This window comes from Watersipora subatra, chromosome 7 (genome assembly GCF_963576615.1).
Source record: "Watersipora subatra chromosome 7, tzWatSuba1.1, whole genome shotgun sequence".
Taxonomy (NCBI): Eukaryota; Metazoa; Bryozoa; class Gymnolaemata; order Cheilostomatida; family Watersiporidae; genus Watersipora; species Watersipora subatra.
In genome coordinates, this window is record NC_088714.1 from 57,992,800 (window position 1) to 58,018,388 (window position 25,589).

The 25,589-nt window shown below is 34.6% G+C and overlaps 1 protein-coding gene across 1 annotated transcript; it reads left to right on the forward strand.

The window, feature by feature from the left end:
- Window positions 1–211: 211 nt before the first annotated feature.
- On the forward strand, window positions 212–20,144 carry LOC137399700 (interleukin enhancer-binding factor 2 homolog). The gene is made up of 10 exons (XM_068085900.1): window positions 212–339; window positions 976–1,023; window positions 3,091–3,187; window positions 4,258–4,489; window positions 7,544–7,726; window positions 8,004–8,082; window positions 12,462–12,611; window positions 14,182–14,384; window positions 16,344–16,436; window positions 19,805–20,144. The coding sequence occupies exons 1-10, from the start codon at window positions 332–334 to the stop codon at window positions 19,840–19,842; spliced, it is 1,131 nt and encodes a 376-aa protein (XP_067942001.1). The 5' UTR covers window positions 212–331; the 3' UTR covers window positions 19,843–20,144.
- Window positions 20,145–25,589: the final 5,445 nt, after the last annotated feature.

Consider the following 25,589-nt stretch of genomic DNA (forward strand, 5'->3'; position numbering starts at 1 on the left):
AATAACTGTCATGTGAATTTTGTTGCAAGTCAACCTGAACAAGTCATGAACAATTGCCAGTCACAAAAAGCGTTATAATCATTTAAGTGTTTGATAAAAAATGGTTTTGTAATTTTTAAAATCAATGGTTTGTTTTACAATTATTATTTTTAATTGTACGCAAAAGGTCTTTCAATCGAATCACGTATTTGCGGCAAGTGACCGCTGTAACCGCGCTTCTCTATTCTAATAGGAAAGAAAGTGTCGCAGCCGATTGTAATTTGTTGCTAGTTTTTGGCTTATTCCGTGTAGCACGATAGATTACATCTATTTACGTAATTCATCTAGTTCAATGACTAGGTAAATTTTTACATGCGTTTTTAGCTACAACTGCTAACAAATTTGTTCAGTCATTTTTCTCAGAAAATGCCTCAAAAATTCAAGCACCACTTTTGATAAATTTTTGGTCACGCGTTATGTTTATCTAATCTTGAATGACAAAACATTGTTTTCTGATTAAACTAGTTTGATTTTATACAATATAGCATATTCTAATTTTGCAGGTAAATCATCCTACAAATTTCATTCGCTTGTAAAGAGACCCGCCAACCCAAGAGTGGGGCAATGCGTGAGATTTGGTTTTGGGGCAATTGATGTATCAATGATAGTATATATAAAATTGTGGAAATTGGGGCAAAAATCTCACGCATTTTCATTTTTTCTTTGGGGTGATTGCGTGAGTCTCACGCCCAATGCGTGAGAGTTGGCAGGTATGCTTGTAAATTGTTTATTTCTTGCATTTTAGTTATGCATATTTGTTGGTAAGAATATAGTGAAAGAGTATTTTTATGGCCAAATAGCGATAACTTCATTGTAATTCCATTGACAGCTTTGAATGTAGATTAATATACTTTATACAACTTGTTTGGTTGTGATAGAATAGAGCCTGTTTATCAGTCCATAGAAATGTTGCTATAACATACATTTTTGCTATAGAGGACGGGCAAGGATGCCCATGAGGGGCGGTTGTCGACCATCTCTCAGGTGAGCATCTTCTTAACTTCAATAAGCAGACTAAAAGACATTCATCAAACGTTAAATGCATGTATAATGTGTGCCTAAACTACTGAATATAATGATGTTAATACCGTTTTGTAACACTAATTTTTCACAAGGTTATTACACATTTTCAAAGATATTCTAAGGTTAATATCCAGTTAATTCATTTGATATTTTTGAGCACTGAGTGTACAGTTTTTGTAATTGTAAAATAATTACCATTTATAGTTTTGCTAACATCTATGAAAATAAGTTAACTCATTGAGCTCATTTTTACTAAATAACTCGTGTTGAAAATGTGCTATCTTGTTAAATAAATGTAAGCAAATTTAATAAATAATTTTAGAGCTGTATTATATTCTGATATGGCTTTGTATTAAAATACATATGTGGTGGTCTTAATCTTTTAGACTGATCAAAAACACACAAATATATTTAAATTTTTTAAACTTAGATTTTTATTATGAAAGTTGAAACTTCAGTTAAAATAAAATATAAATTTAGCAACTGTTAATTTGATTTATAATGTCTAGTTTTGAATGCAAACCACAAATTCCACTTGCTGTGAAGACCAAGACCAGACGAGATTATTTTTATCATGACTTTATAATGGGATAAGTTGTCTGCAACTTATCTTTGCCGAGTTCAACGAGTCTAGAATACATTTTATGAAGGTTTTAATTTGCTTATTCCGGATGAAAGGTGTTTTGTTATTGAATCTTTGGAAAAACTAATGCAAGGAACTAACCAGTTAGTCGTGCTGATGGAGCATTCATTGTGAAGCTGTCAGTAGCAGCAATAGACATTTCATTGTGATGTGTCAAATTTTTCTCACTAAACTTAAGTCAAGAGTTTTACCTGCTAGTGCGAAAATAATTTTGCCACTGCGAGAACAATTTAGCGTCAGAGGCCTTGTTGTCGCTACCAATGGCCTTTTTAGAAATTGACTCCCCATTGCTATTCACATAGTAGACACTCCAGTTCACCTGGTCATGACCAATTATTTTAGTCAAGGAGAGCTAAAAACCATTTCAGAGTTTGAAATAGCGTTTCTAGAGATAGCTTTCGATTTTCTTATTTCCAAAACCTCAATTAGGAGTTTTCCTCTCACAGTATAGACTAATCTGATAGAAAGAGCAATTTAAATATAAACTTGAACAAAATTTAAATAGATTTTATCAGAAAGTATCAAGATTTTTCTATCATTTGCAATTGTTTGTGATGTTTGAGGTGATGTGACTGCCAGGATGTTGAAAGATTAAAATTAAGGAAGCGTGATCGCGGTTGAAACGCTCAGAGCGGTTGAAACGCTCGGGGAAAAGAAATGTGTGCAAAATAATGTTACTAGTTGCCATTACGCTATAGTTGATATCGGCTAGTGCGTTCAAGTTGTTGCGTTTGGCGTCTATATTCTGTCGGTTTCTCTACAACTATATTATGTCATAATCGAACTTTGATCAAATGCTTGATCTTTGCGAATTCAAGTTTTTCCAGTTCTTATCTTGAAACATCCTGGCAGTCACATTACCTCAAACATCATAAACAATCGCAAATGATAGAAAAATATCGGTTTCTTGATAAAATCTATATAAGTATCAAAATATGTAATATCAAAATATTACAACAATACTTGAGAAGTTTTCTATTTTTAACTGATTTTGAAATATTCAAACAGCCAATTTTTTGCCACTTATGACAAATTATGTTTGCAGTACTTCCTGTAAGCATGCAGTATGAAGTGTAGAGTAACAAGTTAGAAGCAGATGAAATATTGCATAGGCAGCAGTAAAAATACAAAGTAGACAGCATATGAATATATTATCGCAGTGTGCAACCCGAGGTTATCAAATCAGAAGTTGTTTTGTTGTAAAGCCAAATATGAAAAAGTTATTACAGTGTAAGGTTTGTGAGTATTTCATGTCACTCCAACTTGATATCTGGTTGAACTGGAGAATGAGTAAAAACTGTTTAAGCAGCTGCTTTTTCCTTTAGCTTGAGACCTAGGGAAATGCTGTGAGAGTTCGTAATAAGGAATATGTATCAATTATACAGGAGACAATTCCAGCCACATGTACCGTTTGACATGGCACACTGTGAGTCGTCATTCCCTCGTGTCACTGAGAAGCCTGATGATAAATCACTCAGTGAGGTATACCCATTCGTCTCTCACCTTTATCGTATCAACATGTAACTTTTGCATATACATTATTGGCTACTGAATTAAACATGTACAATCCATCATTTTTTGTGACGTCATTAAGCCATTTGCACATGCGCTTGTTCACGAAAAAGCCGCCATATTTGCAGAAAATGATTGTTATTCTTTTATTTAATAGTACTTTTTGGTGTTGTTTTGATACTATAATATAAAAATTGCAAACAAAAGCATTGTTTAAAAAATTCATTGCAAAAGTTTCGTGCTTTTAATGATAAAATTGTCTATAAAGATGGCCGACAACGATAAAAATTACATCACAAAAAAACGAAGGATATTTGCTCACTTTTTGTAAGCCTTAGCATTACATTAACATCGTAATGTAAACTCGCTATATGGTCGGGCCTCTCTACATCAATATTTTCTGACGCTTCTCTTTTGGAAAAATGCCTATGCGAAGCAACCTGTTTCTGATTGGTCATCAAAATATTTCAAAATTTACCAATGCACCTGTAATTAATGATGTTCATAAAATGATATGTGAGATTTTTTCTGGGTGTTTTTGTGCAATAAATATAGCAAGATTTTCAATTTCAAACCAGCCAATAGCGTCCCTTCTGCTAATGACATTTGTCCTGTCTTCCTATTTCTTTGAATTATGATAACTTAATCACTCGCACTAGACGAGATAATCATGATGCAACCCTAGACTAATTCTTGGCTTAGCTGGTCGTAAACAATAGATAACATCCCCGATCTTTTTCTCTGGTATTATTGGTAGATTTTGGCCAATGCTGTGTCGGCATCTTAGTAAACCAAACCTTTTGAACATATCATAAAGCCGGGGAAGAACCGTGAATAGTGGCCGGGAAAACATCGTATTCTGCATTGCAAACTGCAAAAAACCATCTCTAGGGCTTCATATCCCTTGGTTCTACTATACATTGTCATTGCACCAGGTGCTTAACTCAGTGCATGGCTTTAAAAACATTATTTGAACCATTCACCAAATGTATACGCTTCATGTGAGATCCGCGTAGACAGATGACTGATGATTTTGATAGGCACTTGTGAAAAGAAACCAGGATCTCACACCCAACTCTACTGAACAGGCAACCATAACTGCACTTGTCACCAAACTTCAGACAGTGATCGATGCCCTTGTGGTAGCACCGGCAACTTTTGAGGCAGCTGTCGTGGAGGAGGCGCGTCCAGTTGGCAGTTTTAAGAAGGGCACTATGATCACTGGCACAAACATAGCTGATGTTGTCATCATACTTCGTACCTTGCCCACTAGTATGCTCTTTTTTATTCTTAGTAACTCTATTAGCTCTGTCTATTCCGCACAAGGCTACCCTAGTCATTCAAGTGTACCGAATTGTAGACTTAGTTACTTAAGTGTACAATTCTGTTAATTCCAAGGATCTCACACTCGTCAAATTGTAACGCACATTACTTTGCGTTCATCTTCTATATTTTTCATGCGACTTTGAAGTTAGTGAGTTATTAACTAGAATTGAGTTACTTGCATCAACATTTGTGGCAAGATGGATAGAATAAGTATGAAAAATGTGTGACATGGGAAATCTTTAAAGGTTTACTTGCAACAAAATTCACATTACAGTTATTTGGTATCAAAAGATTCACCATGTCTTACTCTGCTGTGTTGTAGGTGCAAAATATGTGGAAATGTGATTACAGGCTCTTAAAAGCTCAAAAATGAACAGTTAATCGCCGCCATCACAAAACTGCTGTAGATTGGAATCTTTTTATTTCGACGACGTACTCAAACATAAAATGTATATGTTAGAATGTTTTTCATGTTTGGTTTACATTAAAACGAAGCTTCGGACATGGTCAGGCAGGCACTGTTCTTACTGTTCTTACTGTAGCAAGTACCTCTTTTCATGTTATTTCATTTTAGACACACAATTTTTTTGCAGCTCTGATCCTTTTGTGTAAAAAAATGTGCAAAGTCGATTGGAATTGAAGGTGTGCGCTCCCCTTAACTTGTTGTAAAATTGTTGTAATCATGGTCCTAAACCAAGTAAAAGTGTTAAAAAGAAAAGAGTTGTTGATGCAGACCAATAATGCCACAGTTTTTCTACAATCATTAACTTAAAAAGTTAGGTGGGTTTGTTTGGTTTACACCAAACTCAAACATTGATCTCTAGAAGTTCCAATGCTGTAAAGTAGCTGCTGCCTATAATCATATAGAAGAAGATATTGTGCTACAGCCAGGCTTCAACTTACAATCACGTCTAGATTAAGATTTTAAGATATAACACAAAATTGGAGAAATGTCTGTCTTGAAGTATGTTCAAACGTGGTACCGAAGGTTTTGCAACATGGCCATTTTGTAAGTTAGTACATGTGCACATTGTTCTCTTTCACATGGTTTGGTTTTACATTGCTCGAATAATACTAAACAGTGTGTCATTCCTTCCTTTTTCAGTCTTAAAATAAATAAATAATAACATAAATAATTTTTTCTAAAAACATTTACATTATCCAAAGCTTCAAATACATGCAAATAGCATAATTCGTTCCATGGTCTTCCCATACTCATTTGGCTTTTCAAAAAAAAGACAAACAATCTTAATTTAATGACTGTGCAATAACTGGTATTATTGGTTTGTCTCAACATTTTTTCCCGTTTTTCTTATTATTTGCTCTGGGTCTAGGGTCCCTGATTACTGGAATTTTATGTCAAGTTAGGCAAGCGCGCACGCTCAATGTCAATTTTGATTGATTTCTCCTCTTCACAGCAAGGTCTATGTTGCAATTAAAAACAGAGAAAATATTGTATATATCTAAAATGAAGTAAAAAAAATATACAATAAGTTTTTTTATCCTAAATGTGGCAGGAGAAAAGACTATAATTTTAAGGCTAACGATGATGCTCTCATTATTCAAATCGAATTCAGAAACCTGCCCCAACTTGGTGCTTTACCTTATATGCAATATCTTACTTAATACCATGCAAAAACCTTCACATGAACTTCTTACGTTCAGTGGAATTTACGTAAACTGAGATTGCAGATGTTTACTGTAGGATGTTTACTGTAGGTTGTTTACTGTAGCAGATGTTTACTGTAGCAGATGTTTACTGTAGCAGATGTTTACTGTAACAGGTGTTTACTGTAACGAATGTTTACTTTAGCAGATGTTTAATTTAGCGGATGTTTACTGTAGTCGATAATTACTGTAGCGGATGTTTACTGTAGCATGTTTACTGCAGCAGATGTTTACTGTAACAGATGTTTACTGTAGCGTATGTTTACTGTAGCATGTTTACTGCAGCAGATGTTTACTGTAACAGATGATTATTGTAGCAGATGTTTATTGTAGCAGATGTTTACTGTAGCAGATGTTTACTGTAGCAGATGTTTACTGTGACAGATGTTTACTGTAACAAATGTTTACTTTAGCAGATGTTTAATTTAGCGGATGTTTACTGTAGCGGATGTTTGCTGTAGCGGATGTTTACTGTAGCGGATGTTTACTGTAGCGGATGTTTACTGTAGCGGATGTTTACTGTAGCGGATGTTTACTGTAGCGGATGTTTACTGTAGCGGATGTTTACTGTAGCGGATGTTTACTGTAGCGGATGTTTACTGTAACAGATGTTTACTGTAACAGATGTTTATTGTAGCAGATGTTTACTGTAGCAGATGTTTACGCTAGCAGATGTTTGCTATAGCATCAGCTTACTGTAGCAGATGTTTACTGTAGCGGATGTTTACTGTGCGGATGTTTACTATAGTGGATGTTTACTGTAGCGGATGTTTACTGTAGCGGATGTTTACTGTAGCGGATGTTAACTGTAGCGGATGTTTACTATAGCGGATGTTTGCTGTAGCGGATGTTTACTGTAGCGGATGTTTACTGTAGCGGATGTTAATTGTAGCGGATGTTTACTGTAGCGGATGTTTACTGTAGCGGATGTTTACTGTAACAGATGTTTACTGTAGCAGATGTTTACTGTAACAGATGTTTACTGTAGCGGATGTTTACTGTAGCGGATGTTTACTGTAGCGGATGTTTACTGTAGCATAATTTGTTGTTTTGTGGCTGATTTTTTGCTACTTAAAAAGGTTCTGTAAAAGCCTCCAATCTAGAAATTATCCTGCAGTAAGTACTAATGCATGTTCCTGTAACAATGTTTATCAGTTAGTCGAGTTGATAGCCATTATGCCAGTTACTAATGCATTTACTCAGTTACTGGAGTACCAGTGACTGAGTAAATGCCTAGACTCAGTCACTGGTACTCCACTGTTTACTGTGCTGCGTCATAGACTGTTTTAACCTTAGCAAATTTCAGAATGAATAACTTCGTATGTGACACAGGAGAAGCTGTGAATGCTCTCGGTCAGAGGGTCATTACTGACCTCAAGACGCACAGCCCAAAGGAGGCCATGTCTCTTGTCCAACAGGAGAAGGGCTTTGATGTTGTTACTGGTGATGCTACTGTCAAGTGTCTTATCTCCACCATTCCCATCAACATTAAGAAACTGGAACCCGATCTCCACTGTATGTAGCTGCGTATCTTTGTAGCTGAACATTGTATGCGCCTCCCTGCTAGCAATTTACATGATGTATCTTCTTACTAGCAGTTCATAGCCTCTTGCTAGCAGCTCATGATATGTAGCCCATTGCTAGCAGATCATGGTATGTAGCCCTTCGTTAGCAATTCGCCTAATGCAGCCATTTCTAGCAATCAATTAAATAAAAATTTTCAATTTTACACAAAGTTTTACACATTTTCAACCGAAGTGTCTGATCACCGCTAGTTTTTATTTCTTCACAGTGCCAGCTAAACTGATGGCTGACCACCTAGCAGCCATACGACATGTTCGATGGTGTGAGGAGAATGCAGCCCACGTCAGGTAAAGTGCTGTTTTCCAATACTAAAGTTCACTATGGCCATTCTTAAAAAACAACACCAAGATGTATAACATCTAGGGGTTGCCTTCTTTAGCTTTGATCTTTTTCATTTTAACTGTAACATTTTAATGTTCTATTATCCTCACTTGTCTGTAGAACTTGTAAAATGTTCTACAGACAAGTGAGAACTCAAATTTGATACACTCAAACCCCTACATGCAGAGTTATTTTGATCTGAGATCTCCTTCACATGCTAAGAACAAAATCATATGCTGGAACAAGTATTCATCTAAGAACACAGAGCAATGTTTTTGCAAAAAAACAGCAAAAAACGATATGAAACATATGTTTATACATACAAAATCGCATATAGTATTAAAGCAAAAGCTTGTATAAAAATAGGTGAAAAACGATAGAAAAATGTAATTATATTCGACAAAAATTGAACTGATAAATACATGTGTACTGTTATTGGGCAGCCCGCAATCATTATAATACAAAAATGTTTTGCATATGTAGTGAGACAAAAATATATTGAATGGTATTGCCATGCTGTGTAATAAACGCAAGAACAAAAATTTATGCGAGGAAGTCTTGAAACTTACTAAGCTTAGATATAAATAGATCTTATCTCTTTTGCCAAAAGATTTAAAGAATACACAATACAATTGTTGAGTGCATTTTTTGGTAAGTACAAGAGAAAATCATCACATCCTGGATATCTGGCTACTTGAGAATTGAAACATTACTGTGATATATGAATTTATTTTGAATCCAACAATGTTAGTAAAAGAAAGTAATAATAAAAAGAGGTTTCTCTTGTTTGAGCTCAGACAAGGTGAAGTTTACACTAACCTAGTTTACATATTTCACTTTTCACTGTAATATATGAAACTGTCATACCTGGAGAAATTCTGAATGTCCTATGATGGGAATCACTTATAATGTGTAGCCAAATATTTGATGAAATTGTACAAAAGCATTTGTATACAGAGGTGATCATAAATGGAGGTTTGTCTTTTTATTTATTAAGTAATATTGTATTGTCCAATTGATTAAACAATTATCTTAACTCAAGGGAACAGAAATGCAGTAGTTCATGCCTATAATGGATCACAATGGATGCTTATAAAAGAGGTCATAATTGCATTTTCGCTTGATCTGAGCGTTTTTAACCGCGATCAAGTTTGGTCGATTTTGATCTTTAAAGGTTGACTTGCAACAAAATTCACATTACAGTTATGTGGTATGAAAAGGTTCAGCATGTCTTACTCTGTTGTGTTGTAGGTTCAAAATATGTGGAAATGTGATTAAACACTCAAAAACGAACAGTTAATCGGAGCCATCATGAAAACGGCCGTAGGTTGAAATCCCTCTCAAAACGGCTCAAATGCGACGTAGTTGAACAAGATGGCTTCTGTTTACACTTTCACGCAACCTCATTTGTTGAAAAACATTCACAAATATACTTCACGCATTCAATAAAACCAAGTCTATTGTCCTTACGCGTCATTTCATCATCATTGTACAGTGCACCCTCGAGATACGATGTTAATCCGTTCCAAGGTTGGCATCGTATGGTGAAAAAATCGTATGTCCGGGTATAAAAACCATTGTAATTATACAATGAAAAAAAAAGAAGGTAAAAATCGTCCAAAATTTTATTAAAATGCTGTACATACAAAATAGTATGTTCACTTTAGTAACTACAGTTACATGCAGTAGCTGCATTGTATTAAATGCACCTAGTGATTATAATCAGCAATACTGTAAAATGCAAAATTACGATTAACCTGTTTACCAAATGCAGATCGTACGGTAAGAAGTTCTTACCTTCAAAATGTATGCATAAAATAAACATTGAACTCACTTCGAATAAGTTTGGCTTGCAAAACTTACACTTTAAACTGAGTTTTAGTATGTATTTTGAACTATTTTACTGAATTTCAACTGTTTAACACGAAGTTTTATCATTTATAAGTTTCTGTCTTCACTTTGATTATAAAATTTAGCGTGTCTGGTTGAAAATTTTTTTTAACCAGAATTAATAAGAAAGGCCGAGCGATTCAGTTATCTTGAGCGGCCTCTCACACACCTGACCATTTAATGGCTACCGACAAGAAAAATGAAATTTTATTTCTTATACAGGACGTACATACCTTTGGAGTAACTTGACTCTAGCTGGTACATATAGCAAATGAAGCAGAGCGGAGGCAAAAACGTATCAATGCTAATTATGTTGCTGTACACTTGAAGATTAATTTAATACGTAATGAAATGGAATTTTTAGCAGGCTAAAAGAAGTTGTCTAGTCCTGTCCAATTTATCTTCTAGTTTAAAAGAAAAAACACTGCTAGCTAGCTAACTCTTGTAGAAGGATCCAGAGAAGGTGCTACAGTATTTCTTCTTGTATGAAATGTGCACAAGAATCAATGTAACCGTACGTACAAGGTTTGTACGCATTTATACCGTGGAGGACAGGGCTTTAACAAGTTAAAGAAAGTAAAGTGGATGCGTCAACTATCTTGAGTAGTTGGTTATATGAGTTACATACATACGATGAATTGTATTCACGTAGGAAATAACAAGCCCACCTGCAAAGACATGGTTAAACAAGGAAATAAAACATAAAATCAGAAGGGAACAAATAAAATAAATAACATATGAAAAACATGTCACACAAGAGATTAAATATTATACATGCATTGTTTTAATATACCAGTCCACATAAGTAAATTAATCACTTGAAATATTTCTGCCGATGTGGGGTTTGCAGTATCTTCTACTTCCTGGTCCTTGCTAAATGTTTGCTCATTTAGAATGCTGGTCGCGTGCATGGCCTTCTAACTCCTTCGAATCTTCAGTCGTAAGCTCCTTTCTGTGCTTGCTTTAATGGAGTTCTTGTTTTGATAATAATTGCAAATGCAGATTGGCTACGATCATATTCCTTGACAATGTTAATAATATGTGTGCCTGCTTCTCATTTACGAAGTCCTACTTTGTTGACATAGAAATCATTTTTCCTTCGCTTTGTAACGTTTGTATCGGTCTCAGATTCAATAGCTAACAAATAAAATATAAATACTTGTAGTTGTATACGTATGCTGACTAAAAGTTTATAGTAAAATATATTATAACACTACAAATGAATATTTGCTCTCTCTTGTGAATTTCACACGAAATTTTCTACACGGAATGATGCCGTGAGAGAAGTTGATCATCGTGTCTCTTCTAAACCTTCTGAAAATGTATTCGGCAAACCATATTTCGGTGTCTTTTATTTCAACATGCGTTATGAGCACACCGATCGCCAAATTTTAACACGGGCGAAACTTTTTTTTAAATCGTATGGTGAAATAAAATTCGTATAGCGAGGTGAAGATCTCACAATATTCGACTTCGTAAGGTGATAAAATCGTATATCAGGGTAATCGTATCTTGAGGGTACACTGTAATGTCGTCACTTTGAGCACTGATATATCAAAACCTAGCCTAAAAATCCGTTTAATTTTTTAACCTTAGCTCGAGGGGGTGCATATCACCCTCTGATACACATGAGGAGCCTGTTGGTTACCTGTGACAGTGGAAAAATGTTGCAAAATTTGTTCGAGTCATTTGGCAGGAAATTTGGGGCACATGATCAGATTATGACTAGATGATTAGACGAAGCTGAAATGAAACTGTAAATTTGCGAGCATCTACACGTATATTTGCTAAGGGCTTTCCAGTAGAACCTCAAGTGTTTGTCATGAACTAGTGCTACGAGATGTTCTATATTGAGCCTTTCATTTCACAAGATAACATCGCGTGTCAAAGCAACCACGTCGAGTTGAATACGTCATCAAAATAAGGGATTCCAACCTACAGCAGTTTTTTTGACTGTTTGTTTTTGAGCTTTTAAGAGCTTGTAATCACATTTCCAGATATTTTGCACCTACAACACAGCAGAGTAAGGCATGGTGAACTTTTTAATACCAAATAACTGTAATGTAAATTTTGTTGCAAGTCAACCTTCAAGCATCCTGGCGGTTAGATAAATCATTTCAAACGTCAAAAACAATCGCAAGTGACAAAAAAACGCTGATACTTTCCGATGAAATCTGCTAAAAATTTTTACAAATTCATCACCAAAGTGATTGAAACAAGTTCTGCAAATTTAGATAATACCTGACCTTACAAGTTACTTACAACTGTCTCTGTTAATATAATATTAATAGAATATTAATTTGTAATGTTTAATATTACAAATTATGTAGTTGGTCAAGTAAACAAGTTCAAACATGTGAATTGTAACAGTGTTAACATGAAGTATATGGTGTATCCAACGTTTAATGGGTTACTGTTTGCTGTATTTGATGTTGCCAATCATTCTTATCTTCAGCATCAAAGTGTTGGTGCGTCTCATCAAGGACCTGAGACAGAGGTACTCCGGTCTGAATTGTCTCTCTCCCTGGCTGATAGACCTGCTTGCTCATCATGCCATCATGAGTAACCCTACTCGCACTCCCCTTCCAATCAACAGATCCTTTAGGTGAGAGTAGCCATTATATTTGGATGCAGAGAACTTGCTGTGCTGCATTGTGTTAATAAAGTGAATGTCGACTTGTCTGAAGAACAAGCATCTGTTAGCACCTGTCTACTGAGAATCTGCTCCATGAATACTATCGCTTGGATATATATGTTGGAGATATGTTCGTTTTTTAGCTTTTAAGAGCTTGTAATCACATTTCCACATATTTGGCACCTACAACACCACAGAGTAAGACATGGTGAACCTCTTGATACCAAATAACTGTAATGCGAGTTTTGTTGCAAGTAAACCTTTAATGCAGTTTTTAAGAACTTTCATTTACGAGTTTTTACAGTAGTATCATGTAAAGTTAATGCATATCATCTCAATGATGCTAAAGAATTTTCTTCTAACATCGAATGTATGTTAAATTGAAGTTCATCATATCTCAGTTTTAATTTTTTTTTTGCAATTCGGAGTTATTGTCCTTCATGGAGGATTAGGCTTTATCGTAGCAAATTTACTGTATTGCCTGTAGACGATTGCGTGTTATTCTATTTTTGACAAATTTGTCATAGGTAAAAGCTAATAAGGGATTTGAAAAACATTAATAAGATTGTCTTTTTGTGTTTGTCAATAATTTTTTTAACAGCTTATTTTATAGAGTTTTAGCATAGGCTGTCTTTATCTCATTATCACATTTTTAGTATTGTATTGCAACACCTGAGTGTTTTACAGACTGACAACTGCATCAAGTACTGAAGTATGATTTCGTACTTTATTGTAATAGCGTAAAACCGTAAATATTTTGCCCGTATTTTTCACTAGAGCTTTTATTGACGTAAGTATAACAATATGAGTGTTTAGTTTTGCTATAAATTATCATTAATAGGACAGTTGTAATATTTTGCTTTGCAATGGTCATGTTTCAGGTGTCGGCAGTAGGAAACTCTGTCAACTAACCTCAGACAAATGCGCAATTTTAATCACTTCAAATAAAGTCCCCAGCAATACCTCCTTGATTCACTCAAATAGTCGTTATGTATTTTTTCATCTAAGTAAATTAACTAACCTGCACCCAGCGTCGTGACTAGCTATGCTACTGCGCATGTAGGTCATCGTTGCACCTACTTCTTTCTATTTTTCACTGTTCTGCACTTTTTTTCTATGAAATAAAACAAACAAAAAACATGTCACAAAATTACAAAGGGAGTACCTATTACATTGAGAATATTCGCTTATTCCATGAATACTGATATAAGCACAAATCTTAAAGTTTATTTTTGATGAATTTCAGGTTTTAAGAATTTTGGTCAGTTTTTATTTGACTGGCTGGAGTGTTGACCTAATTCATAAATTTTTGTAAATTGTTTTATTAAAATTAGTTTAAGTTTTACACAAATAAACTGGCTAAGATTCTATAAGTAATTGCATGCCAGTCTAATCAATGACTTACAGAGTTGTCACATCTTAACTGAAATTCAGGTCTGTAATAACATGATCAAGTCTGTCACCATAGGATGTATGTCATTTGTAGTCCATATACATGTATATATTCCACCATATATAGTCCCATCTCATATTATTCTAGGAGAGTTCTTGAACTTCTTTCATCTGGAATCTTCCTCCCGTGCAGCATCGGTATCCTTGACCCGTGTGAGCTGGGTGGTGGCAGAGCACATGTACATATACCTCTTGAGCAGATGGACACGCTCAGCAGGACAGCTCAGACTCTCCTTCGAGTTCTTGCTCACGGTGGCTACCGACAAATCCTCAACTTGGAGGGTGCAGCAGGTATGATGCTGACAACACAGGATCTACATTATCACTTTTTACAGACATGACATCCGGAATAGAATTGTCAATTGTTTTAGCTAACCTGTGTTTGCTGTGCTGTTCTAATGAATCTTTTGCTGCCGGAAGGATCAGTTGGCATAATCTGTAATTTTCTTGGGCTCAAAGTTCTTTGGCATTAAAGATGAGCTTGTATAAAATTTTTTGTAGAAAGTATTGGTATTCTTATATTACTTGCGATTGTTTTTGATGTTTGGGGTGATCTGACTGCCAGGAGTTTTTAAGATTGACAGTGACAAAGCTTAATCGCTGTTAAAACGCTCAGAAGAAAAATATGTGCGAAATGGTATCACTAGTTGCTATCATTGTAATGGTTGATATCGGCTATTGCGTTCAAGTTACAGCATTACGTGTCTCTATTCTGTCGGTGTCTTTCCAACTATAGACGTCATAATTGCACTTTTGTTTGATCTGAGCTTTTTAACCGCAATCAAGTTTTGTCGATTTTAATCTTGAAACATCCTGGCAGTCCGATAGCTTCAAGCGTCAAAAGATATCGCAAAGGTTGGAAACAGCGGTACTTTTTTGATGTAATTTGCTAACATTTTATGCAAGTTCATTTAAAGGCGATTGAAGCAAGTTCTTATAAAAACTAGATAATACTTAAGTCACTAATAACAATTATTTGTATTGATATAACAATATTAATAGAATATTAATTTGTAATGCTTAATATTGGATTACATACAGTACACAAGGCATCTGCTCAGAGGAATAGCCAGAAACTCCTAGATTAATTTTAAAATGGTCAGCATGTATTTATTTTATAGGAATTCAATGTTTATTTAAATCGCTTTGAAAGCACTAAAATTAGTTTCATTAATTTCATGCTCCTTTGCCGTCATTATGTCTATATACAAGGGAAAAACATAAATGAAGCGAAAAGTCAATTCATTGCTGTTTCTCCCTTTTTAACTAAAGGCTAGATTTCTAAACCTAACAAACAAACTTCTAGTGTAGTATTAGTCATTAGACAAATAAATTCTGTGCGAAACAGTTTTGCATGGATAAGAGAAGCAACCTAAATGCTTGTCATTATAAAAACTGGTCATCTCATCTAACAGGCTGTCTGTGAGCTTATAAATCGAGAAGGCAAATTGTGTTGGCACCCTTTGACCTATAGAGACCATTGTAACTACACATTCTTCTGTAGGACAGGCAACTCTGATTTTGTAAATTATCAAATATTAAAATTCTACTGGAAATGCTAGCTAAGTACTATCTAATGCTGTCCAACATTGTATTTCAAACGTCTCAGTTCTTGAACAAGTCAGAGCTTAAACAAAAATGCGAGACTTGAATGCCAAACAAAAGTTTGTGACTCCAACATTTTTGAGATAAGCCTAGGATACCTGAAGGCTGAAGATGTGGCTCAGCTGCCTTCTGACTATCTCTCTCTTATTTTTAGTTTTTAGATGTTAGTGTATTGTTTTTATGTTTTTTTTTAAAACACAAGATATTTTTACACCTATTTTACTACACAACAAATTTGCGTAAGGCTAGAGTTGAAATTGGTATGGATACAGCATTATATTCACTAGCTGAGTCTACTTTCTTGATAAATTGTTTATGGGAAATTCAGTAAATCCTCTTTTATTTGCTTAATATATAGCTTGCGGTGTAAAATAATTAAAACTATGCATAGAAAGTCATTTTTAAACCCTGAAATTAAATTGTTGAAACTGCAGTAAAAATGGTTTCAGGAATTGAACAATTACTTTTCTGAACACGCTTTCACAAAAGATCGTGTTTGCAAACCAAGGTCTGGGTGTGGATAAAATACTTTTAAACCTTTGGGTATGCTCGATAAACAGAGCAGATAAACAGATAAACATTCTTTGTCACAACGTTTTGTGACAACTTCCATAATTGGCATGTTACTCTATCATTGATTTGCAGATGTAACGAGCAACGTAACGCAGTGGGGCACTGTCATAGTAGCCCCGTCCCAGCCAGTCTATGTTAAAGTAGAAACACCAGCAAATGGTCAAGGTCAGTGCATGTTATTGCTTGTATCCTAAGCTGATTTTATATTGGTGCAAACGATGCTGGTATTAAAGCCTGGTTCCCATATACGTTGCAAAGCACCGGCAACAGCACCACAGGCTATTAGCGGTAAAATGGGAACCTATGCGCTGGGTACCGCCGGTAGTTACCGGCGGCAACGCAATAATTAAGCGCTGATCAAATTTTGCAAAAGGCCGCAGGCAAAACCTTCCCGAAATCCACTGTACAGGTGAAGGTCACCATTATAGAAACGGCATGGCGAGCGAACATTTTATTTGATTACGCGATTATGTTTAGCGATGCAGCTTTATATGTGAACAGACGCCGGCGAGCCTAGCCTCGCAAGCGTTTTGCTGCGCAAGTTACTGCTGGAATCTCGCAATCGATATGGGAACCAGGCTCAAGTTCGAGATGAGAATTGTACAAGGCATTCTCTCTGTAAATTACATAGTTATGAATTTGCTGTGTGGTTTGAAGCAAGTTGGTTACATACATCGGCAGATATTTAATGGGAGGGTCGATGTTGTAAGTGTTTACATCTTATCTCCTTATTTTGTTGTAAATTATTATTTTACTTAGCAGCTTTCCTATAATAATGCTTACACATTGAAGCCAGACCTTGTATATACAATCAGTATATTCAATGCTTACACATTGAAGCCAGACCTTGTATATACAATCAGTATATTCAATGCTTACACATTGAAGCCAGACCTTGTATATACAATCAGTATATTCAATGCTTACACATTGAAGCCAGACCTTGTATATACAATCAGTATATTCAATGCTTACACATTGAAGCCAGACCTTGTATATACAAGCCAGACCTTGTATATACAAGCGGGTCCCTGACTCTAGACAGTATTAACAACTTACCATCAACTGTGAAAGTACATAAAATAATTGATGGCGAGCTGTGTACACTTTTATACATTGCCCGCTGCTCATACTAGCAATGCTTTTGAGGTAGGCCATATAGGAGGGCTTATTCTTAGGCAGATACAAGAAAGCAAAAGCTTAACATTTTCAAGCCTGACCTTGTATATACAAGTAGGTCCTCTGATCTTAGACAGTATGAACTAGTGCTGCATGATAACACGATGTAATTCGATATGACTATATATTTCAGTGGATGATTTTATATTTGGTCAGTTTTCAAGTCGATATGAATATCGAAGCCGATATTTTATCGAAATATCGGCTTATTTTATTTTGCAAAAATTGAGTTTTCTATTCTCTTTATTGTAACGAGGTGACAACTCCTGCTTTTCAACAAATATTAACCAATATCCTCTCATATCGTTCATGTTAAAGCCCAACACTATATATTGAAAGAAGACAACTCCAATGTTCGATATTTTTCGATATTCGATATATTTTGAGACCAAATAATCGAATGTACATGCAAAGATATCATGCAGCACTAGTATGAACAAATTTTTATCAACTGTGAATGTACTTAAGATAGCACAATTCCTTCTGAACTGAATATCATTTTGAAACTGAAAGCTTGTAGAACTCAATGAAAATAAACCAGAAATACAATATATTAAATAGTTTTTTCATACTCTTCCGATGAAATTATGTTTTACAAGTAACTCAATAAACAATGTTTGATGTAAACCGAGTCTGATGGTGTATAAATTTTTATGAATGGAAAAACAATTCGTTTTAGTGTGAAGCTCTTGTTTTTGAGAAGCTTTCTAGTTTTGTCTAATTTTTATCCTTCATTGCTAAGAATTTCAATCAGTAAATCGCTAAAAACTAATGTTCTGTCAGCAGCCATGTTTCATTTCTCGGTTGGTTAGAAGTGCTCTCCATATTTCGGCAATATCTCAAGAACTAATGGTTCAATCGACTTCAAACTTCAGAACAACACTGCAAACGTATACCAAAGGAAGCGACCGAAATTTTGTAGACAGGAAGTATGAAAAAAACAAAGTAAAACCGAGTTTACTCGTGCATAGGATGAAGTGAGAAGACAACTCCTCGAATTGTCTGAGTCCTGGGTTTCAAGGTGTTTAAGCTTAGATAAACAATCATTGAATTCTTTTATATTTCCAGTTTACCAAAGTAAACATTTTTTCTGTTACCTTTTAATAACATTGAGTGAAAACTGAGCAATTACAAGTTTCGCTTACTGAAAAATGTTGCAATATTTGACAGCGACAGCTGCAATAGATTTGGTCTTTCACTCGGTATTTTCGGTCTTGCTATTCAATGGCTTTCCTTCCCATAGCTGGCCAATTTTAGCAATTTCTAAGTGTATGATGTAATCCGTAGCCATTGAACCACTTAGAAAGTTATTACTAGTATTGTGACGCATCAGTACTGCACTGCATCATGGCAGCGCAGTATGCAGTAATTTTGCAGTGTACTACAACTTTATAACGCGCAGTAGACATTTAACTGCATATACCCTGCTTCTGCACATAGCCCACAGTGAGTTACTGCACATTTACTTTTATGGCGCAATACCTGAAGCCCAGCAATCCATGCATGCTGGTTACACGCAATTCTCAAAACATTAAGTTGCATGTGTACTGTAACTGCGCATGAGAATGAAGTTGATACTATGTATTAAGTGACACTGCTGGCTTTTTAAGGGTCTGTACTGCAATTTCACTTTTCCTGCACTTTGCCTGAGATTTTCATCACAATCTATGGTGTTTACTATTGCAGCCAGCAAAAGTTAATTGAAGAGTTGTATACCTTTGTCAAATTTTAAAGTTTTAGCAGCTGATGAATTTGTACAAGTGCAGTTTAAAATAGCACATTCTGATTGGGCTCCTTTATTTTACCCGAGCAAGTTTCTTAGAATATTAACAGTTTTGTAATGGAAGCAGCGTGAAAACCCTTAATCTATTTCTCAGTATAAATCCTTTTAACTGTTACGTTATTCAAAGGTACACTTTTCTGAATGTGGGAGTTTAAAGAATTCGTTATAGTATAAAGCCAGTTGCAAATAACTATTATTTGCCATGTAGTCTGGTAGAATGGCCATATGTGATGTAACACTCATATTATTTCAGAGACTATATGTTCATGGTGTATTAAATTATCTAATAGTGCATGCATTCCATTGCAATACAAAATTTAAATAAAAATTCAAATCTATATGAAAACCTTCATGACTTTGATGGCAATATTTGGAACCATTTTTTCTAAAACCATTTTTAAAAATAATAGTTCACTGAATTGATATTCTTTCCAAATTGTAAAATCAATTTGTTTTAGTATTTTGTTTGTAAAGGTCGTTGAACGCCAACACGCTTGTTTATGTTATACAAGTTGTGGACTCTTTCAGTCTGTCAGAATGGTTGCGATTAAAGTTTAGTTTATATTTTTAGGAACATTGATTGGGATGGAGGGTCAACAGGCATACTAGAGAAGCGCGAGTGATAAAGGCTACGATTACATGATAGAGGAGGACTTGGAGACATCTCACGTGTAGTGGTATCACCCCTGGCTATCATTTTTCTGCGTTTGTTATTTCTTTCTGTTTTGTTGGATTTTGCTATCCTTCCAGTTCTAGTCAGTCCTAGAACCTTCCAGTTCTAGTCAGTTCTAGAACCTTCCAGTTCCAGTCGGAAGTAGGAAGTTGGTGTATCAAAAAGTCTTAACATCTGTGGGTGGAGTCTAATCTCTTGTACATATATCTATTGTAAATATATTCGAAAAATTTTTCTCTTATAAGATTTCAAGTTGTAAATCTAACATATGCAAGAGTTGTTTCCACCTTTTGAGTGGGTCAGATTAGAAGCAAATGTATAGTGCAAAGACATCGGCATCAATTTTAATGGCAAGATCGGATGTGTATGATATGAGCTGTTCGTAATGAAACTAAATATGACAGGTTGTGCATAAGTATTGTCAAATCATGCATTTCGATCAACTTGACTTACAATTTTTGCTACAAATGACATAATATATAGTATACCATATAAAATATTGTATCCAATATATTGTATATATTGCATGTTAAACAAAATATCGTATACAATGTTCTGTATGCAATATATTGTATACAATATATTGTATGCAATATATAGTATACAATATATTGCATACAATATATTGTATGCGATATGGTATACAATATATCGCATACAATATATTGTATGCGATATGGTATACAATAAATCGCATACAATGTTCTGTATGCAATATATTGTATACTATATATTGTATGCAATATATCGCATACAATATATAGTATACAATATATAGTATACAATATATAGTATACAATATATAGTATGCAATATATAGTATACAATATATCGCATACAATATATTGTATGCGATATGGTATACAATAAATCGCATACAATGTTCTGTATGCAATATATTGTATACAATATATAGTATACAATATATAGTATACAATATATAGTATACAATATATAGTATACAATATATAGTATACAATATATTGTATACTATATATTGTATACTATATATTGTATACAATATATTGTATACTATATATTGTATACAATATATTGCATACAGAACATTGTATGCGATTTATTGTATACCATATCGCATACAATATATCGCATACAATATATTGTATACTATATATAGTATACAATATATTGTATACTATATATTGTATACAATATATTGTATGCGATTTATGGTATACAAAGCCAAAAGAATACAACTGGTTGCTATGGTACTTTTTATGTTGTTGTAAAAAACTATTAACTACTGCTTCATACATGATGTTAAAAATACCGTATTAATACCATTAAATACAAAATGCTAGAGTTAATGATGCCAGCCATTAAACTGAACAGGATAAAATATGACACGCCAGCATGTTTTTACACTGATGCGGGTGTCTCATGACATTCAACTTCCTCTATAAAACCTTCTAAATACAGTTGTTCTCCACACTACGGTGACATACTAGTAACGTTTCTATCATAAGTAGGGCAGATTATAGAGTTTTCATAACCTGACTAGCTGTGTTTTTGAGATTTTTTTTCTAAATCTTCAGCTACTCAATGATTGTTCAACTTTTTTCTGCGAAGAGATTCATGGCAGTTTGGTTCAGCAGCTTTCAACATGTTTTGTGCTGTTGTACAAAGTACATTTAGTATTCGGTAGGATTTGTGTAGATTAATTCATTTCTATACCCTGTATTTAATTTCTGCACAAAGATTGTAATTGTCAACTGGGAACCAGATCATAAAAGACCAACAAAGACTGCTTTCACCGACTTCTAGGTAAGTCATTTTGTCTTCTACATTTGATAAGAATATGCTGCATGGTTTTAGTATTTCGTAGTAGGGTTACTGTTTAATTTACATTCAAAAAGGTGTTTAAAAATCACTAGGTGTATAATGAAAAACGCATCAAATGATTAGAAATTGCGCGAATTATCACCCGACCCTGTTTTGGATAAGATTATGTGAAGTTTGTGTTTAAAAATGAGCCAACTCCTAATGCTACACGCGCCATAAGAAGCGAACCTAGCGGTTCATAGTTTAATTTTGTACTCATTTAATTGTTATTAACAGTATATTAACAACAGTTAAATGAGAACTGTGGTAGTTGCTTTTAATTTTTCAAATGTAGGCTGCAGTAAGAAGTGTGGGGTGTAGAAGAGAGAGCGTTTGTACTTTCAATCAATGTATTTATATCCCGAGCTCTATTTCAGTGATAACAAAATCACACAATTACAAGTTAGAGCAGGACTTACAACCATTAATGGTAGCAGAACCAGGTATACGGGACGAGGTTTAAAGAAACAAAGACAAAAATTGTCTCTCGCGCAATGTCTGCCGATAATGCATGCTGAATTGTCTTCCCTTGGCCAAAGCAAGAGCTACACATTGTGATAGCAAAGTAAGATGGGAAAGAAGTTGAATGCATTTGCCTAAAATGGCTTCTGACGAAACAGCATTGTGAAGTGGTGCCTGTTGTAGTGGTTTATTAGCCATTAATATGTAATGACTCTGTTTGTCTGATGTCAAACAGCAATTGGCTACAGTTGTTACCTGAACAAAACTTGGTATAAGTTCAAAATGTTTTTTCTATCGTTTTGATATATTGTCAGATACGACCGATCTCGCAGTGACTAGTAAAGCATATTGTTGCACAATAAATGCGTAATATATTTGTATTTCGTTATCCCTCTTTATTCTATTGAGTGCACAAACTTACTCTAATGGCAATATATTGAAAACAGCATTAACCACTATTAAATTTAAAACCGGTATTGGAACTCATAATATCTCCTATTCAATGTCAATGCTGCCCTCTGTTGACAGCTGATAAATATTCCATTAACAAAGTATCCATGTTATTTGTTGACCTTATTAATGGCAGCCCTATTGGATTATTTATGATTTATTTTTTCTTGTTCAGAATTTATTTGTTTTATAAAAGTACCATGTATTAGGCCATTTGTATCGTATGCTTCATGGTTGCTCTACTATTGGGAAGATAATTTCATAGGTAACTGTATAAACTATATGTGTATGTATACAAGGGTATGCAACTTCCTACGATCGAGTTATTACAAATAACATAAATAATATAAACACTGTAGTTATCCACGTTTCGGCCCTCATGAGATACGCCCACATTCAGCTGACTCAGTATCACTCACTTATTGAATGGATATCATGGAGGCACAAACAGAAAACATTACGGATGAAGAAAGTGTAAAGCAGAAGTGCAACCAAAAAGTGAATTTTTTTATTTTTTTTCCCTCCATGTTTTCAATTTTTTGAATTGATTTCTTTGTATTGATTTGTCTTTTTGGTTTCTATTATGAAACACATGAGTTGAAGTTATGCTCTGCATCAGATTTCCTTTGGTATAGACCTCAAATGTACATGGTGCGAGTTGAAACTATGTCAACTTATGACCAGTTGGTTGGAACTGATTTAGGTCGTAACTCAGTGAGTATAAGTTGAATGGGATTCTCAATGTCATCGTCGGTACCTCTTCTCCTGGTCTTTCACCACCAAGTTTGCAAACGCCCATGTTGTCTCCTTATTATGTTATGTAATGTAGGTTCACTCGAATGTGCCACTCTCTACTGTTGCTAGTTCTCTGAGACAGGGTGCCACCTATTCTATGTATATATATATATAAATATATATATATCTCCCTCCAATGACACTTGTCACTCATCTCTCTTCTGACAGTGGTACTCTTTAGGCTGGTATTGTTTATAGCTGAAGTCAGGGAAGTCATGGCATCACCAGTTGTAGTAACATTCAATTTAACCACAACAACTTAGCAGATCGGCCGAAAGTCCTGGGCGAGCTGTTTTTACAACAGTGCATGGAAAGGGCAAATTTATTTTTGCTTACAAAACAGTAACTGTTGAGCTTTAGACCATTGTCCAATGGTCCTTCCACAATATCCATTCACAGTACGCCATTAATTCATTGATTTGTTTCGTTGTCTAGATCTGACGAGTCTATTTTTTGCTTTTTGCATTCTCCTGACAGTTTTGGAAGACATTTTACAAATATTTTATTGCCCACTTCATTATTGATTTTTTGTACTCTGAGATATGTCTCTACCATACCGCCAGGCAGAACATCCCAGCAATATCTCAGTCCTACTAGCGATTGACATACACGACACGGATTAGCCATAAATACTGAGAGGACATTTCTTGAAAGGACACTTGACATTGTGTGTGCAGTTGTTTTAAGAACTAAATTTGCTTTTTATTAATCCAAGCCTTTTTTGTTGTATTAGTACAAATTATTATGACTATTCTGCAACTGCCTGCCAGTGAAATTTCGAAGCTTAACCAAATGGTTACCTTTCGTAACTAAATAAATTTGGTAATTTCCTTTCCTTCAACGCAAAGGAGGATAACTAGCAATTATTCCTCTGTCTGCTATTTTTATTCTTTGAATTCTTATAGCCAGTTATGAGCTAATACTCTCTATAATTGGATTATGATCTGCCTAATTTGAAGCAGATGTAGGATGTATACACATTGTGCTCCATGATTTCAGAAACTGCCTGAGCCATTGCCCTCAGCTTGAATTTATTGTTAGGTTTGATATAACTTACTGAAACAGGTTGTTGTAATTTCGCCAAATTTTATTACAGACTTTCGCATTCCTCGTTATATAAACATGATAACTTTTTAGTGATTAGCAAGTCTGCCTTTTCTGCCTTACGTTTGTGAAACACTCATCACTTGCCTGTTTACTTCACCAGGCGCAGCGGCATTTACTTTGTGAAATACACAAGCTAAAGTGTTAGTAGTGGACACACTGCATAAGATGCTTTACCTCTCTGTTCAATAAATGCATCTTTCAACCTGCTCTTTAATGAAAATGGTGAAGCCTTTTTAATTTCTTTTTTCTACAATTTAATTTAAAGTTTGAAACTGTCTATTCTGCCACTTTGCCTATTTGTGTTTCAGGCAATCATTAAGTTACTATTTAGATAGTGTTAATAATATAGTGAAACCTGTAGGGCCCTATGGACATAGTTTGTCTGTCCTGCTTTTTGTTTTCTATAGGAAAATTGTCAATTGCTATAGCAATATTTTTATTCAAACGCATTGTATTTCGCTATGTTTGTTCTAGAGTTTTAAAGACAATAATGAATACTTCAGATAATTTTATATAGCTTTAAAACAACTGCATTATATAAAATTATGTAAAAAAAACATCTACAAAAGCTTAAATTAGATGTAAAAACTAAATTAACAAAATGATGTGGACATAAGTGACGAGGAATGATGGGTTTGTGAATGGGAGTGTAGGTCTGCAATGCGTAGGTTAAGTCATAGAGTGAATTATCAAGTAACTTCAAGTATCATTCATCAAGTAACTTACTTTTATGTATACTAGATATAGTTTTATTATACACATTGCTTCTAATTCTAACCAGCCTTTATATCTTTACCTACTACATGTTAATAATAACTTTGTATGTAGGAACGCCCTTGGCGTGTTTGTTAAGACAAATATTTGCGTAACTTTTATATTGTATGTCAAAAAATTTATATATGGAGTTGATCATGAGTCAAGGTTTGGCTGCATATTGCAGTTAGATGGAGTTTTGACATTCTGCATCGTGTCGCGTTTTTAAGAGATTTTCATCATTTGGGAACATTTAACAATAGTAAAATATCCA

What these genes read in the sequence shown, in the direction of transcription:
- LOC137399700 (XM_068085900.1), top strand. An exon ending in ATGATAAATCACTCAGTGAG is followed by an intron (nt 3,188 to 4,257) that starts GTATACCCATTC and finishes TGATTTTGATAG; the next exon opens with GCACTTGTGAAAAGAAACCA. An exon ending in AACACCAGCAAATGGTCAAG is followed by an intron (nt 16,437 to 19,804) that starts GTCAGTGCATGT and finishes TTATATTTTTAG; the next exon opens with GAACATTGATTGGGATGGAG.